Below are 17,767 nucleotides of genomic sequence, written 5' to 3' on the forward strand. Positions count from 1 at the left end.
CCTGAACACACGATGCTCAGTGAGAGAACCAGACACAGAAGGACACACAATGTGTGAGTCCATTGATGTGAAATGTCCAGAACAGGCACATCCACAGACAGGAAGTGGGTTCATGATCGTGAGGGGCTGAGGGATGGGGATTGACTGCTCACGGGGACAGGGTTTCTTTTGGGGTGATGGAACGTTCTGGAACTAGATAGAGGTGGTGTTGCACAGCATTGTGAATGTACTAACTGCCACTGAATTGTACACTTGAACACGGTCAATTTCCTTTCAATTTAAAAAATTACGGACACAGAAAGTTTTCCCTCTCGCTTGTTGTCATAAGGAACATGCACCCCTGCTAGTCAACAACATTTCTGTTAGAGACTAGGGGAGGGTGAGCCCTTAAGGCCCCGATGAGAAAGAAAAAAATACACATCATGGATGTTACTAACATCAACTGGTCTACTTGGAGAAGCAGTGACTAAAATTCCTCCGCGTAGCTCTCCCATGGAAGACCCCTGTCTCTCTCCCCAAACCTCAAGTTGTTGGTGTGGGGGGTTGTCTTCCCAGGTCAGACTTCTGTCGCAAAAAGAGAAAAACACTTCACCACAAACAGCTCAGAAAGTCGTGCGGACAATATCTGTTCATCACTCAGCAACATCTAATCTTGAGGGAAAAATTAAGAAGACTTTGCTGAAATGTCCTTCTGATTGATGTGTTTGGCTCTGGATCGCTCATCCATTGTGCTACAAAAAGAACCATTTGTGTAATTAATTTAGGGACTTTTGAAGAGAAGAGAGTGTCCCCTCATCTTTGGCGGAGAATTCCCCTAAAACGCTGCCTCGAAGGCGCGAAGTGGTTCAGTGAGGGACCACATGTGTCTCGCCCACCCTGCGGTCCATGCTCTGGGTCTTTGCTCCTGCACGTGGTTTTAAAACCTATCTACAAACTCATTGACATCCCTCTCGCATCGAATTCCCTTCCCTTGAGAGGGATTCTCTCCGCTTAACGTGGACCAGACTTAGCGACTTTCTTCCAGCAAATAGGATGGTGCGGAAGTGATGCGGAGTGGCTTCCCAGGCTGCGTGGTACCTCCTGAATTTTCTCTCTGCAAATATAGCCGTGTTGGGGGTTAGGGCTTCAACACGGGAATTTTGGGCAAACACAATTCAGTCCACAGAACTCGCTAAGCTTGGGGTCACTTGTGAAGCTAAAATAGACAAAGAGAATGATCTGGAACACTGTTTCTTTCAACCACTGTACCTGACACATCCCTGTCTATGAAGAAAGCATCTTCCAACTTCCTCCTCCCCTCTCCAGCCAGGTACCATCCATCCGTCATACCTGACCACACAGCCTGTTTCGGGTTACTTGCCTCAATCCGACTCCAGGCTCTTATGAACAGGGTCTGCCTTCTCCCCGTACATCCCCAGATTGTAGCTCATCGCAGGCGCTTAGTATATAAATAAATATGTCTGGAAGAATGAGTGAATGAAACCCCCCTACCAGCACCGCAGGCTGTGCTAACAAAGCATAAATATCTAGTCCCTCCAGGCACACGCTGAGACTGTTTCTTGGAAACTAAACCCCAGCATATTTCTCCAGTGAACAGCGAGTTCCCCGGAGAGGAGAGAGCCGTAGTAAACAAACTCCCGGGGAGCGTGCGATTTGGTCAGTAACTATAGACACGCGAATTAAAGCCGCGAGCTACACTGAACACTGGTCCAGCTACCAACGCTGCACCGCAAGCTCCCCCCAAAACAGGCTTCAACGATCAGATCAGCGTGTTCTTACATCTCACGGAGTCTGTAGGGCGGGAGTTTGGGTGGGGGAGCTGGGGGGCTTCCGCTGCTGCGTGTGGGTGGGGTCAGCTGGTGGGTGGCTGGTCTGGAGGTCCAAGACGGCTCTAACTCACACGGGGGACACCCCAGAGAGGTGGCTGGAAGGCTGTCCCACAGGGTCTCCACGTGGCCGCTCCTGCATGATGGTCTTCGGGTTGCTGACTTCTTTCTCGGGGACTGGCTTTCCCGGAGAACCAGCGGGAACCTGGTGACCTCGTGCCCTGGCCTCAGAAATCAGCACCACTTCTGTCTCGTGCTATAGGTCGAAGCCATCCTGTGTAACCCACATTCGAGGCGAGAGGACGCAGACCCCACCTCTTATGGGAGGAGGGTCAGAGAATGTGGGGGCCGTGTCTTAAAAGCTGCACAAACACCATTAAACTAGCAAAGGAGGAGGAGGAGGAGGAGAGAGGCCTCGGGAGAAACCAGCCCCGCCGACACCTTGATCTCGGACTTCCAGCCTCCAGAATGTGACACGCTACATTTCTGTTATTTAAGCCTCCAGGTGTGTGATATTTAGTTATGGCAGCCTGTCTGGGTCTGTCTGGGCTGCTATAAGAAAATATCACAGACTGGGGGGCCTATGAACAATAGAAATCTGTTTTTCACAGTTTGGGAGGCTCGGAAGTCCGAAATCGGGGTACCACACGGTGGGGTGAGGGCCCTCTTCCTGGCTCCTAGCCGGCACCTTCTGCCTCTGTCCTCACATGACAGAAGGGACAAGGGTGGCCTCTGCGGTCTCTGTTATAAGGGCGCTAACCCCGTTCACGAGGGCTCCATCCTTATGACCTAATCCCCCCCAAAGTCCCCACCTCCTAATACCACCATTTTGGGGCTTAGGTTTCAACATATGAATTTGGGGGGGGCACAAACAGCTGGGTAACACAGCCCCAGCAGACGAATACACTTATTGAATTTCCTACCAGCCTCCACTTACACCAGATTCCGGAGTTAAGGAGTTTTGTCTGTTTCTCCCTCATCTCATGAAATATTTATGGAGTGAATGAATCTGCCTAATTTTTGGCATTGCTATCCTGGGCTCTATTATGTTGTTGTCCCTATTCTTCTGACTGTTTAACATATTTTTTCATTAAAAAGATTTTCAAGTGCCCTAGAATGAAAGCCCCCGCAGCGGTCTTGGTGGCCTCCTCCGTGCTCGGTGAGCCAGGATCGCGGTGGGCGCAGGTGGCCCGGCGTGTCCCCGCCTCGGCGGCTGCGTTCAGGGAGGTAAATGCAGCTCGTGACTTCACGTGGGGCGCACCTGGCAGGCGGCCCCAGATGTGCCCACACCGGGCCGCTGGACATTGGCGGAGCGGCTGGGGAGGGGGCCGTCGTCTGGGGTGGGCCACAGTCACGACCAAATAGCCGCCCCCACCGTGTCTCCTGGTGGCCACCTCCCTGGAAGCCTGCAGGCGACAGAAATAAATCAGAACGATAGAGGAGGAGGAGCAGGAGGATTGTGCCAGCACCACCGTCCTGGCCCCCATCCTTACGCAGGGTGGCGCTGTGTTAAAATGTGCTTCCTGGAACGGTCCCTTGATCCAGTCCCCACGCATGTATTGAGCGCCTACTGTGTGCAGGGCAGTGTTCTAGAAACTGAGACTCAGCAGTGAAGAGGGCAGAAAATAATCACCGCCTTGTCTGAGCTGACACTGTAAGTGGCCAGAATGAGAAGAAACATCACAAATATGTCAATTATATAGCAGGTTAGGTTGCAAAGCGATCTGTGCTCTGGGAGAAAACAGAGCGAGGCCGGGGGGCCTTGGGACGAGGGGTGCTGGGTTTTAGGGTGTAAACACTGCCACCAAGGATGGTTTCAAGCTACCCCGGGGGAGTCACAGAGCGGGAAACTGGGGAGAGATGGGCAGGGCCACGTCATCATATAGAATTTCCACCATGGAGATGCCGGAGGCCTAAGTCACCTCGAAAACGTAGATAATAGTAACCTGCAGTAAATAATTAGGAGGTGATGAGTTTTCAGTTTTTGTCACCTTTGTTTTTATATATTTGTTACGTTTTAAGTCCATATAAGTTAATTTGCAATACTGGCTAAGTTTAACATCTGGTTGTCAAAACCCCTGAAAATCTAGCAGTCAGCCCTTGTAAGCCAGAACACGCGCTCCAGCAAGGCTGGAGGAGGATGCTGAACAAGACTGAGGTCCTGATGTGCAGCAGGGGGCGGGGACCAGAGAAAGGAAAACTCAACCTGTCTGCCTCCTTGCTCCGCTCTGCAGCAGAGCACAGCGGGGAGCTCCACGATATGGGGTCCCCAAATCTCTCCCCGTTTCCATCCCCACTTCGTGTTGCCGGTCTTGCTCCTGGAAGATAGATGAGTCCAAGATAAGCTCCTCCCACTTTCTGGATCTGCCCGCCCCCCCCCCCCCCCCCGCCAAGATTCCTCTGCTCTCTTGCCCCGTCAATTCTCCCCCAATCTCATACCAAGTCTACCCTTCCTCCCCCGGCTGGCCCCTAAAATCGGGCCAGTTAGGATCCATTCCCACTGCGTGGCAGAAAATCCAAAATTATAGCAGCTTAAAGAAGATAGAAGCTACCACACGGATGGACCTTGAGGACATGATGCTCAGTGACATGAGCCAGACACAGAAGGACAGACGCTGTGTGATCCCCTCACAGGAGGTCCCTAGAGGAGTCACATCCACAGAGACAGAAAGTGGATGGTGGGTCCAGGGGCTGGGGGAGGGGAGGGGAGTCAGTGTTTCATGGGGACAGAGTCTCAGTTAGGGAGGATGAGAAAGTTCTGGAGACGGATGGTGGGAATGGTTGCACGACAATGTGAATGTGCTTCATGCCACTCAGTTGTGCACCTAAAAGTGGTTGAAATGGTATATTTTATGTTTTGTATATTTTACCCCAATTAGAAAAATAATTAAAGAAAACACACAAATATTTAGCTACCAGCACATGCACTGAAGTGGAGGTTTTAATAGCAGAAGATTACATACATAAAACATGATATGATTCCGTGTCGTGGAATACTATACAGCCATGAAAAATGCTGTCAGGAAATGCATGTCATTAGAATGCAGCTCCGCCAGGGCAGGAATTTTTGTCTGTCTTGCTCACTATCGTACCCCCGTGTCCAGAGCAGTACCTGGCACCCCGTGGGCAATCAAAAAATGTCCACCAGCAGGAGATTTTCTACATAAAATGTGGTACCTGTTGAAGGAATGGAAAAATAGTCAAGCCAAGTGCAAAAGAGCAGGTAGCATACCACCTGCATTTCCCCGAGCCCCAAGTGACCACTTTTCCATCATTTTGTGTTTCAGGAATCAGAAAAAGCCTGAACTGTCTTTAACTTAAAGCCACGTGTATGTTTAGGATGGTGTGGGTCTTTGGTTTTTCGTTTTTGCTGTGGAAGAGCTGTTATTAAATCAAAGGTGTTCTTTTCCGCAACCAAAGGCAGTCAGGAATGGCAGAAATTCAGATATGCGCACAAAAAGGATGGGAGAGAAAAGAAATACTTACAGGTCACCAACAGTTTCGTCTCCGGCTGGGAGACAGTGTGAAGGGTTTTCGTGGTTTTGCTCTCTCGTTTGCTCGTCTGCATGTCCTGATTTGTTTTTTCTTTCTGTAGAGAGCATATAACATTTGTGCAACAAGAAAGAGAGTAAAAGCCAAGTGCATTCGGTAACATAAAAGATGTCACTGTGTGTCGGGACCTACAGGGCTGTGACTCTGAAGCCAGACAGCCTGGGTTCCAATCCTCACGCCATCGCTTATGAACCGAGAGACTTTCATAGCTGCCTTTGCTTCTAGTCCCCACATTCATGCATGCTCCCGTTTCTAGAAGAAACTCACCCCACCAAGCCTGTGGGGGGGGGATCTGTCCTTGCCCCCTCCCTCCTTCTTCCTCCTTTGTGTGCTTCAACTCAGGAACGCCATTAACAGGCCCTGAATCCCAGGGAGCCATTTCGGAGTGTGTTCTGGACTAAACGTGTGTGTGTCCCCCCAAAATCCGTATGTTAAAGCTCTAACCCCCACGGGATGGTATTAGGAGGTGGGGCCTTTGGGAGATGATGAGGTCAAAAGGGTGGGGCCCCCACAATGGGATTCGTGCCCTTATAAGGGGATGAAGGGATCAGAGCTTTCCCTCTCTCCCTCTCTCTCTCTCCCTCTCCCCCCCCCATGTGGGGACACAGGGAGAAGGCAGCTGTCTGCAAACCAGGAAGAGAGCCCTCACCAGAACCTGACCATGTGGGCACCCCGATCTTGAACTTCTAGCCTCCAGCACTGTGAGAAATATATGTTTGTTGTTTAAGCCACTATGATGGTTAATTTTATGTGTCCACTTGACTGGGCTAAGAGATGCCCAGATAACAGGTAAAACGCTATTTCTGGGTGTGTCTGTAGGGTGTTTCTGGAAGAGGCTGGCATTTGGATCAGTAGACTGAGGAAAGAAGGTCGCCCTCCCCACCGGGGGCATCATACACCCCACTGAGGGCCGAAGAGTGAGTTCTCTCTCTTCTTGAGCTGGCACGTCCATCTTTTCCTGCCCTTGAACATCGGAGCTGCTGGTTCTCGGGCCTCTGGACTTGGACTGAATTACACCACCAGCTGTCCCGGGTCTCCAGTTTGTAGATGGCAGATAACAGGACTTCTCAGCCCCCATAACTGCATGAGCTAATTCCTATAATATTTATCTCCTCTTGGGTTCTGTTTCTCTGGCGAACCCTGCCTGATACAGCCACCCAGTCTGTGGTATTCGTTACAGCAGCCCGAGCTGACTAATACAGAGTATTTCCCTAAGATTCATGAAGAAGAACGTCTGTGGAGCCGGGGAGGGCACCCAGGAGGTGCCCGGTCAAGGAATCATCCGGAAGGACTTGAAGTCTCAGCTGAGACCTGAAGAAGGCCCACGAGGTAGCCAAGTGAAGAGGTGCGGAACAGTGTTCCAGGAAGAGGGAACAGCATACACGAAGGTCGGGAGGTATAAGAGAACACCATGCGTTTCTTGAACGTTCTTGGGCATGCCAACATCCTTCAACTTTCCCATAATTCTCAATAAATCTGGGGCAGGCAGAAGCAAAGTGGAGGCGAGAGAGGGTTGGGGTTAAGGCTTCCCCCAGGACCCCATGCTCAGAAGGGCCCCACACTTGGTTTAATGCTCTGCTGTCCCTGTTGGGAAATCCTTCCTCATTTTTGGACGAGGGGTTCCGTATTTTCCTTTTGCGTTGAGCTCTGCAAATTACGTGGCCGCTGCTGCCTGGGTTCGAATCCCGCCCCTGCCTTTTAGTCGCCCTAACGTTCTCGCCCCACCGGTTTTCCCGCCTCTCCCGAGCGCCCCCTGCCGGTCGGCGGCTCGGCCACCCCAAGCGCAAATCAGACCCGACCGTTCGCCCCGCTTCGCCTTCGTTCTCGCTTCTGATTGGCTCCGAGTCGCTCGCGAAGCCTTTTGGGGAATGTAGTCCTTTGGCCTGCGCCTGCGTTTCCCGTTGGCTCGAGCACTCTGACAGCCACAGGAAGTACGTAACCAAACCTCCCCGCGTCCCACAAGGCATCGCGATGGCATTGCATGACGGGAATAGTAGTCCTCGCGATGCCAGTTTCCACCGCCATCTGCCGCGATCGGAACGGCAGTTCCCACCATGCACCGTGCTCCCAGTTCGCCGCGGCTGGCCCGCCACCTTCTGGGTGTTGTAGTCTTAACATCTCACCGTTCCTTTGCGGCCCTGCGGAGTGGGCCGACTCAGAGGACTACATTTCCCGGCACGCTCCCCTTCCTCCAGAGCGCCGGGCCGCGGCAGCCATTTTGTTCCGCCCGAGCGGTCCCTGAGATGGCGGCAGGGGAGACGGTGAAGGTTGCCGCCGGCCCCTCCGGGCTCTAGTCCACCGTCTCCCCGCGCCCCGGCGGCCGGCCCATGGCCTGGCGGAGGCCCGCACCATGGACCTCCGCAGCGCCGTGTACAAGGCGGCCCGCGACGGCAAGCTGCAGCTGCTTCAGAAGCTGCTCAGCGGCCGGAGCCGGGAGGAGCTGGAGGAGCTGACGGGCGAGGTGGCGGGCGAGGGGACGCCGCTGCTCATCGCCGCGCGCTACGGCCACCTGGACGTGGTCGAGTACCTGGTGGACCGGTGCGGCGCGAGCGTGGAGGCGGGCGGCTCGGTGCACTTCGATGGCGAGACCATCGAGGGCGCGCCGCCGCTCTGGGCCGCCTCGGCCGCCGGCCACCTGGACGTGGTGCGGAGCCTGCTGCGCCGCGGGGCCTCGGTGAACCGCACCACGCGCACCAACTCGACGCCGCTGCGCGCCGCCTGCTTCGACGGCCACCTGGAGGTGGTGCGCTACCTGGTGGGCGAGCACCAGGCCGACCTGGAGGTGGCCAACCGGCACGGCCACACGTGCCTCATGATCTCCTGCTACAAGGGCCACCGCGAGATCGCGCGCTACCTGCTGGAGCAGGGTGCCCAGGTGAACCGGCGCAGCGCCAAGGGCAACACGGCCCTGCACGACTGCGCCGAGTCCGGCAGCCTGGAGATCCTGCAGCTGCTGCTGGGCTGCAACGCCCGCATGGAGCGCGACGGCTACGGCATGACCCCGCTGCTGGCGGCCAGCGTGACGGGCCACACCAACATCGTGGAGTACCTCATCCAGGAGCAGCCTGCCGGTGAGGAGGTGGCGCCGGCGCTCTCGTGCAGCCGCCCCGGAGGCGCACAGCCCCGGCGCAGCCTCGCCTGCAGCAGCCCCTCCCCGGAGGAGCCTCCTAGCGCCGAATCTTACGAGAGCTGCTGCCCCACCAGTCGGGAGGCAGCCGTGGAAGCCTTGGAGTTGCTGGGAGCCACCTACGTGGATAAGAAGCGGGATCTGCTGGGCGCCATGAAACACTGGAGACGCGCCATGGAGCTGCGGCACCAGGGCGGGGAGTATCTGCCCAAACCAGAGCCCGCGCAGCTGGTCCTGGCCTACGACTATTCCAAGGAGGTCAACACCACCGAGGAATTGGAAGCGCTCATCACCGACCCGGACGAGATGCGTATGCAGGCCCTGTTGATCCGGGAGCGCATCCTGGGTCCGTCTCACCCAGACACTTCGTATTACATCCGTTACCGGGGCGCGGTGTACGCGGACTCTGGCAATTTTGAGCGCTGCATCCGGTTGTGGAAGTACGCCCTGGACATGCAGCAGAACAACCTGGAGCCTCTGAGCCCCATGACTGCCAGCAGCTTCCTGTCCTTTGCCGAACTCTTCTCTTATGTGCTCCAGGACCGTGCGGCCGTGGCCAAGGGCGGCCTGGGCACACAAATCGGCTTTGCAGACCTCATGGGGGTGCTGTGTAAAGGGGTGCGGGAAGTGGAGCGGGCCCTGCAGCTGCCCAAGGAGCCCGGAGACTCAGCCCAGTTCACCAAGGCCCTGGCCATCATCCTCCACCTGCTCTATCTGTTGGAGAAAGTAGAATGCACACCCGACCAGGAGCACCTAAAGCACCAGACCGTCTACCGGCTGCTCAAGTGTGCCCCCCGGGGCAAGAACGGCTTCACCCCCTTGCACATGGCCGTGGACAAGGAGACCAAGAACGTAGGCCGCTACCCAGTGGGTATATTCCCCTCCCTCCAGGTGGTCAAGGTCCTGCTCGACTGTGGGGCAGACCCAGACAGCCGGGACTTTGACAACAACACCCCGCTGCACATCGCGGCCCAGAACAACTGTCCGGTGATCATGAACGCCCTGATCGCAGCGGGGGGCCCACATGGACGCCACCAATGCCTTCAAGAAGACGGCCTACGAGCTGCTAGATGAGAAGCTGCTGGCTAAAAGCACCATTCAGCCCTTCAACTACATCACCCTGCAGTGCCTTGCGGCCCGCGCCCTGGACAAAAACAAGATCCCCTACAAGGGCTTCATCCCTGAGGAGCTGGAGGCGTTCATCGAGCTGCACTGACAGGGTCCTGAAGGGGGAAACCGGGAGGGATGTAGCCCACACTGATCCTCGCCCTCTCTCGGTGATGTGTCAGGTGGCATAAAACAGGAGAAGGGCTCTCCTGCCTCCACGGCCCTTCCTCTCTGCAGAGAGAGGGAAAGGAGTTAGCAAGCTGTTGGTGCTAGAAGCCTTCAGGATCTCATGTTCGGGAAACTGTCTTTCTCCAGGAGCACGCGCTAATCCTTAATTGGGAGAAGCCGCATGACCTTCCACGCATCCCATCTGCCTGGGTTTTGGAGAATTTTGCCTTCTTACCTAGAGGCAGAGGGATCGAAGCCATTGCCTTCCTCCCCTATTAGAAACGAGAAGAAGCTGAGAATGGAGTCCGTCCTCCTTCGCCCCTTACATGGCTGGATAAACCCAGCCACCGAATGCAGTGTTAGGACTGGGGCCTCCCAAGGTGGAAAGTTGGAGGCTCAAGAAGCCAGACCAGCTCTCACTTCTTCCAGCACCGTTGTGCCCGGCTCTCTCCCTTGTTGCCGTGGTCACAGCCACGTGGGCAGGGCTCTCTGCCCAGGGCAGCCTGCCACTTACATAGCTTTCAGCTGGTTTGGTGTTCTGTTTACCTGATAAGTGGGCAGGTTACAGGCATTGCACAGGAGTCCTGAGGTCTTGCTGCCATATTTTTCTTTTTAAAGAATTTTGTCAGGTTTAAGCTAATTTCACATAGCAAGGGTTTGTTGTGCCTGAGATGGCTAAAGCCATCAGGAGTGAGCTTTATTGCGTGAAGAATCTGGTGAGGGAGGTACAAGTCTGTAGTACCGGTCCCTAAAACACAGGTGACTACATTTCTTGAAACTTCACCTGGGCCTCCCAACTTCCATTCTCGTTAGAAAGAGGAGAATTTTTCCAAAGAAGGATCAGGCCAAACACCAAAGGAGCCGAGCTTGATGCCAGTTTCCCACAGAGCTAGCATGATTGGTTTGGGGTTTGGTTCGCACAGTCTCTGAGTTAAAACTGCAGGCTGCTTCAGCCTCGCACGTCGCTTACAAGTGCACGGTTTCGCGTTGGCGTATCCAACCCAAGTGGCTGTAGCCACTTTTCTTTAGCTGCTCAAGGACCCGAATCCAGGTCTTCCTGAGAAGAGCCCAAGGACAAGGTTAACTCAATAACTGAGCTAGATGGGACAGCGAATGTAGAGAACAGGGTTCTGACTAAGGTGGTACAAGCTCTTGGTTTCCTGTCACTCGGGTATAAAGGGCCCAGGCTGGAGAACCTGCCGCGGTGAGATTTTCCCCTGGAGTGATCCTTTGTCAGCCCTGGCAGGCCGCAGGAGACTGTTCTCGGCCTGCTCGGAGAGCCACGAATAGCAGAAGGGGCTGGAGGCAGCTGCCCCCACAGCTCAGGAGGAGGGTCACGTTCAGGACGGCGGCATTTACACCCCACGCCTCTCACACAGCCTCACCGAGTGGCAGCCACACAGAGGCCCTCTGAGGCCACAGCGGGTCCCCGGATGTCCCGCTGTCGGAGGAAATTAGGTCTCGTTTGGATTTGCAGTGTTAGTTAGGACGTTATTTATTTACAAGACCAGGTTTTACCTCCCATAGAGGCGGGAACGCAGGCACTGTCCCTCCCAAAGCACGGAATAAAGCAATGAAGCAGTTTAAATGGTGAGTTTTGGCGCCGATGTTTAAGTCGTTAAAGAGACGCCATTCAAAGAGAGCGCCTGACAGTTCCTTGCTGGGGTGGGCGGGGGAGAGGGCAGCAAGGGGGCGCTGGCGAGTGTGAGAGGCGGTGGTGCTGGTCCACGGAAGGGACCAGCTCTCGGGCCGCCGTCTCTAACTGGAGGAGTTTGTCTATGTGCTGAGGCTTTGTGTCCAAAAATGCCATATTACTGCATTAAAAAAAAAAAGTGAAAACCACGGACTTAGTCCACACCCTGGTTTTGCAGTAGGGTCACCACGGAAAGGTGGCGGCTTGCCGCTCCTGGAAGGCGAGGAAGGGCTAGGGGAACAGACAGGCGCCCTGACTGAGCCTGGCTCCAGGCGAGACACAGCGTTGGGGTCAGTTGGGCACTCTGGCCCAGGAGGTCTCTCCGTGACCTTGGTGGGTTTCCGGGGGCTGGTTCAGGCTTGAGAGGAAAACCCGGCCCCCTTTTCCTTTGTCCCGCCATCAGGCTTGTGAGATTCTAGTTTTCTCCACTTCAGCACACACTGCTCCCCAGAAGCCTCGGGCGTGTTCCGAGGGTTAAGGATTGAGCCGTTATACCCGAGGCTGATGTTGGAGGGTCTCCACCTCCTGGTTTCACTGGGGACCCAACACCTCTTAACAGCTGACACCCACTCAGGCACAGTATGAATGGATCCTTGCCTCCAAGGAGTGGAGTTTGAATCAGCAGATGCCCTCAGAGTGGTCTCCCGGGAGACATGTAACACTAGCGAGCATTTATTAAGCCCTGACTGTGTGCTGGCACCATTCTGCATGCTTACGTGGGCCACCTCACTGCTCACAGCAGCTTGGTAAAATAGGCATTATTATTATCCCTATTTTGTGAGGGGGGAAAACTGAGGCCATTCAGAGGTGTCATGAGACTCACCAAAGAGGAAAACTGATCTGAGCCACATGCTTGCTTTACAAGCTCACACCTGTGAATTGTGGCTTTAGCCTCAGGCTTCCCGGTGAAAGCCATCTTAAAACAAAGCTCGGGTGGGTTTCAAGTGAGGGTTGATCCAGCAGATCAGAACTCTTAAGAACAACCTGGTTCCTGGGGACAGTCCCGAGACAGCAGCCAGCAGAATGGAAGGCATCACTCTCTGCCAGCGCAACTGAGTCCTGAGCTTCCCTCAGATTGGACCAGTCATAGGAGCCCAGGAGTGGGGTGTGCTGATCAGCCCAACCTGCGCCACCTAGGAGGAGGGGTGGGGGAGGAGCCCACCTGCCCAGACATCTGTACCCCAGGTGAAATTGGGGTTGCTGGAAAACGGGGGAATAGATGCCACGGAGGACGGCAGAAAACCCCTCCACGGTGATTAAGTTATTCCCTGCCATTTATCAGTGAAGGAGAAGCAAGCTCAGAGAGGCCGAGTGAGCTGCCCGAGGCCACACAGCCAGGACGATGACCCTTGTCGCTGATAGATGAGCAAACCGAGGCTCAGAGAGGGGAAGGGTTTCCCCAGGCACACCCAGCCGGGAAGCTTCAGGGTCAAGGATGAAACCCAATCTTGGGGGTGTCAGAGGGCATGCCGCCCAGCCCCCCAGTGGGAGCCACCCGCCCCTGCTCGCTGTCCGTCCGTGCCCCTTCTGCTGCCACAGAACCAAATCTGGGCCTGAACTTGTGCTCGTTCGCTCATCTGCGTGGTTAATGCCCTTCTCCGAGGGTCTGCGTTGGTCACCATGAGTGACCCGTGTGTTGAGTGACTGAGTGAGGGAGGGAATGAACGAATGAATGCCGTCCACCTCAACAGCCCGGGGCAGCAGCAGTGGACACAGCCGGCAGCCCCTGGTGGCCTCACCAGGCTCGGGGCTCCCCACCCCCACCCCCAGGGGACTCCAGGGCTGTCATCTGAGCAGTGTTTACGGGGAGCGGAGCATCCCGGCCCGAGGTTAAAGATAGCACCTCCTGGAGTCACATCTCAGGCCAGGAGGCCAGGTGACTGGCCTGGGGACCGCGGGCACTCAGGGCTGGCCCAGGGGGGCCCTGACTCTGTCCCTGGAGGAACATTGGGTGGGGTGTGGATTCCTGTGGGTTGGGACAGGGTGGTTCCACCCACTGGTTGTCACAACATGGTTAGGCAAGGGCCAGCCCGGATCAGGTGGCACCACCCCTCTGGTGGGGGCGGGCCACGTCCCCTCCCCTGACCCCGGCACCTGTGTTTCTTGTGAACCTCAGCGATGGCAGGGACATTTGAGATGCCCCAGGGCAGCCCCCTCTCCCTGCCCTGTGCCCTAATGTCCTCTAGTCAAAGCCCATCCAGCAATGAGCTTGAGCAAATGCCTCCTCCGTGAAGCCCTCCCAGACTGTCAGAAGTGCAGCCCCAGCCATCCTCCACCACATCCCCCTCTGTATTTCCTTCTCGACCCCTATAATTATCTTTTTCTTTATTTCCTTGTTTGTCCGTGTCCCTTCCCTAGAAGGTCCGCTACACCAGCTCAATCTCTCTTGTCCCCAACACCTAGAAGAAGACCCGACACACAGTAGCCCACTAAGCGTTTGTTGAACGACTAAACGAACTCACGTGGCTCATTCAAAGAGCCAGGAGGCCGGGGTGGCCAGATCAGAGTGAGCGAGGGGAGGGCGGGAGGAGCTGGGGGACACGGGTAGATGGGCCTTTAGGCCCCGGGCGAGCCGTTTGGGTTTATCTTTAGGGCGATGGGCGGCCACCGCAGTTTCAAGCTGAGGAGCGGTGTGAGCCGATTTAAGCTTCGAGACCACTCTGGCTGCTCTGGAGGAATGGACGGGAGGGGGCTGGGGTGGGACGTGGAAACGGGAGGCCAGGCAGGTGTCCCAGTGAGCGCTGGCGGGGATGGAGAGACGTGGACTGGTCTCAGATCCACTTCGGAGGCCGGCAGGCCAGACTGTGGATGATTTAGGGGTGGAGAATGGGGAGTGAAAGGGCTCAAAGATGGTCTCTTGGGGTTTGGGCGAGAGCCAGTAGGTAGAAGGACCGTGGGCCATTTAATGGGCTGGGGAGACACGGAGCAGCGCTGGGGACCCGAGGTGGCTCTGGGGCCTCGTGGGAGCCCCACCGTGGCTGCCTCCCTCACCACCATGTACCCAGCGCCTGGGAAAATGCCTGGCACACAGTAGGCGCTCAATCAACGTCTGTGACTGATAGAAGGCTTAGCGTTGGCTTCCAAAGGGCCTCACACTCAGGTGTGACTCGGGGCCGGCAGGGAACCCAGGCAGGTAGAAGAAATCACAAAACTAAAAAATATTTGGGGGTGAGCCGCAAACACAACACGGGAAACGCACGCAGTGCAGCTGAAGCTGTGCGTAGAAATGCGTGGGTTTAAATGTTGACGCGGGAAGAGAAGAAAAAGAGGAAATCCACGCTCTCAGGAAAGTCTGCAAACTGTGGCCCGCGGGCCAGACCCAGCCCCCTTTGTGTAAAGAAAGTTTTATTGGCACAGCGTTGGCGCCTCCCCTGGGGCTCTTTGAGCTGCAGCCGCAGAATCGAGCAGTCGCCACAGGGACCCCCTAAATAGTCACTGTTTGGCACTTTACAGAAAAAGCGTGCCCGCCCCCGATGTAAAGTTTCACCCTAGGAAGCTAGAAAAATAGTGTGAATTAAACCCAAAGGAAATGGAAGCAGGGAAAAAGGAAAAAGTGGAAATTGATGAACTAGAAACAGGCAAATGAAAAGCTGGTTCTTTAAAAAACGTAATAAAATGGAACGAAACGCGCGCGGGGAGGGGGCTCTGGGTTCAGCCCTCGCTCAGAGACGGAGCGGGCTCACTGGGCCGGGCGGGGTGGCGGTTAGGCCGGGCCCACGCGCCCTTGGGAACAGCCCTTCCCCTCCCTGAGCCTCAGTTTCCTCATCTGTAAACGGGGTCCGTGGGAGCATTGCGCGAAGGAATAGACGAGTTTACCCGTAAAAACGCCCTGGCACACAGGAAGCGCGCAATAGAGCTGTGGTCACTATGGGGCACCTGCTGTATACACGCTCACTTGTACATATCACACACGGATGAACTTTTTAGCTTTTTAAATAGTTGCGTGTTCATTTGAACGTGTCTTAGGGAGCAAAGCACAGCCAGCCCCAAACGGCCCACGTTCAAAAATATAGACGCGGTCGTATTTTTTACCATTTTTTTTACTGAGATAAAAGTCACCGTTTTGAAGTGTACGATTCAGTGGCTTTTAGTACAGTCGCAGGGCAACGATCCGGAGGTAGACGGGTAGACAGAGTTGGGGACTCAGCGGGAGGGTGACAGAGAGCAGAGGGCCCCGTGTGGCATCAAGGGAGGGGGACAGGCAGCCGGCGCCACCCCCAGCCTCGGTGCCCAGGTGCCAGCACAGAAGGGCACGGGCACAGAGCCCGGTGGGGGGGTCTGAGGGCCCCCTAGAAGCTTCTGGGGAGACAGGACACCGGGCCAGGCCCCCCTGGGAGGTCAGGCGGCTCCTTGCCTTAGGAAGAGCGCAATTTTTGTAGCGTCCCTTGGAAATTGGAAGCTCTGGGCGCCTCCCAGAGCTATAAAAATACCCTGTCCACGGACCAGGTTAAAAATAAAAGATCCCGGCCCAGGGGCCCTCAGCGCCGGGAGGAGGCACCGGGAGGGCCGGGCGGGGTAGGACTTGCTGTGTGACCTGAGGCGAGTGTCTGCCCTCTCTGGGCACCGGTCCCCAGCAGAACGATTTCCAAAGACCCAGTTAATGGGGACATTTGTAACAAAGACCCTGCCACTGTTGCTATTGATGGAGCCTGTCAGCGGAGAAAGGGGGCTGTGACGTGGCCTGGAACTCCGCACTCTTTGGGGGTCCCTGCCCCCCTGGGCTCTCCTAGCGGGAACCCCCTCCCCAGCCCTGGGCAAGGGGAGAGGCTGCACACGCTGTCCAACGGCGCCCCCTGGTGGCCCAGACGCTCGTCACAGCCCAGTCTGGGTCCCCAAAGATAGAGCATGCGGTTCCAGGCGCCAAGCTCCCCCACCCGGAGCCTTTGCTGGGCTGGTCCCTCCCCCCGGGGTGCCCTTTCCTCCCCTCCAGGCCCCCACAGCGCATCCCCCACAACACCCGGGACCCCCCAGGTTGTACCCACCCACTCCCAACACGGAGGTGAGAGCCCCAGGAGGGCAGGACCAGAGCCCCCGAATCCAAAACCCTCCCCGGCATACAGTAGGTGCTCAATACATACCATTCAACGAACGGATGCCGAAATGAATGACGGGGACTGTCACCAGCAGGCGGGAAGGGGACACGGAATCGAGAGGTTGCTTGAAAGACGCAAGCACACGTAGGCAGTAATTCGAATTCATTTATGGAGCGCCTGCTGTGTGCCAGGCGCTGGGACCCAGCAGTGAAGTCAACAGGCAGAGGGTCGGCCCTGACCATGCGGATTGGCGACCTTCAAACGCAGCGCCACCCGGTTCCGCCCGCGCGCGTGCTGTGTGACGCCGGGCAAAGCGCTGCCCTCTCTGGGCCCAGGGCCGCGAGGACGTGTGTGAAAGCTCTAACCGGCTCGGAGAGACCCATTCCGAGAGGGACAGGCTATGGCCCTCCGAAAATACATCCTCTGTGACTGATGCACGTTCCTCAGTTTTTCAAGAGGGGAAATTTTCCAAAAATTTTCCTCCTGTTGTTTCGTGTTTGTTTTTGTTTTTGAGGCTGTTTGGCCGAGAGTGGACGTGGGACTTTCCCAGGAAACACCCCAGGCCCACGTGGCCGCGGGGGCGGCCACCAGGGGGTGCTGGGGGGCGGAATTGTGGCCCGCTGGAGTCGCCCCGCCCTCCGGGCCTTTGCCCATGCTGTGCCCACCGCCAAGAACACTGTTCCTAGCCCCTGGCTCATTCCAACTTGTGCCTTAGGTCTCAGCTTACTTCCTCCTTCCAGAAGCTTCTCTTGATCCCCCCAGGCTGGCCAAGGGTCCCCTGTGCGCTCCTGCAGCCCCCTATTACAGCCTTCATCACACCTTAACTGTCTCTGTCTCTGGCACTGGACCCCGTGCCCAGAGAAGACAGAACGAAGTTGTCTTGGGCCTGCATACAGTAGGAGCTCAATAAATGTTGATTGGATCAACGGATGGATGAATCCACACCCTCCCCACTCACTGGCCAGTGAACTCCATGGGGGCAGGAAACAGGTCTGTGTCCCCAGGGCCTGGCACAGGCCCGCACACAGCGGGTGCTCAATAATTATCCATCAAAAGGATTCACTTATTGAGCACCTCCTGTGTGCCATGCCCCGCGCTGGGTTCTGAAAACACCCAAGCGTTGACCAAGACTGACCCATCCCGGGCCTCTCAGGGTGGGCACGGCATGCTGGAAAACCACGAATTAACAATAACGAAAAGAACAAGAATATTTCAAAGAATCAAAAAACCGAGGCAATCAATTCCCAGGCCGCACAGCCTC

General features: G+C 55.9%; 1 protein-coding gene across 1 annotated transcript; it reads left to right on the forward strand.

The window, feature by feature from the left end:
- The first annotated feature begins 7,455 nt into the window (after nucleotides 1-7,455).
- Nucleotides 7,456-11,368, forward strand: FEM1A (fem-1 homolog A). Its single transcript, XM_058537359.1, is given in 2 exon segments — nucleotides 7,456-9,513; nucleotides 9,515-11,368. Coding segments are annotated over 2 exon segments (1,992 nt in total). The 5' UTR covers nucleotides 7,456-7,728; the 3' UTR covers nucleotides 9,722-11,368.
- The last annotated feature ends 6,399 nt before the right edge of the window (nucleotides 11,369-17,767 follow it).

This window comes from Diceros bicornis, unplaced genomic scaffold (assembly GCF_020826845.1).
Source record: "Diceros bicornis minor isolate mBicDic1 unplaced genomic scaffold, mDicBic1.mat.cur scaffold_301_multi, whole genome shotgun sequence".
Lineage (NCBI taxonomy): Eukaryota > Metazoa > Chordata > Mammalia > Perissodactyla > Rhinocerotidae > Diceros > Diceros bicornis.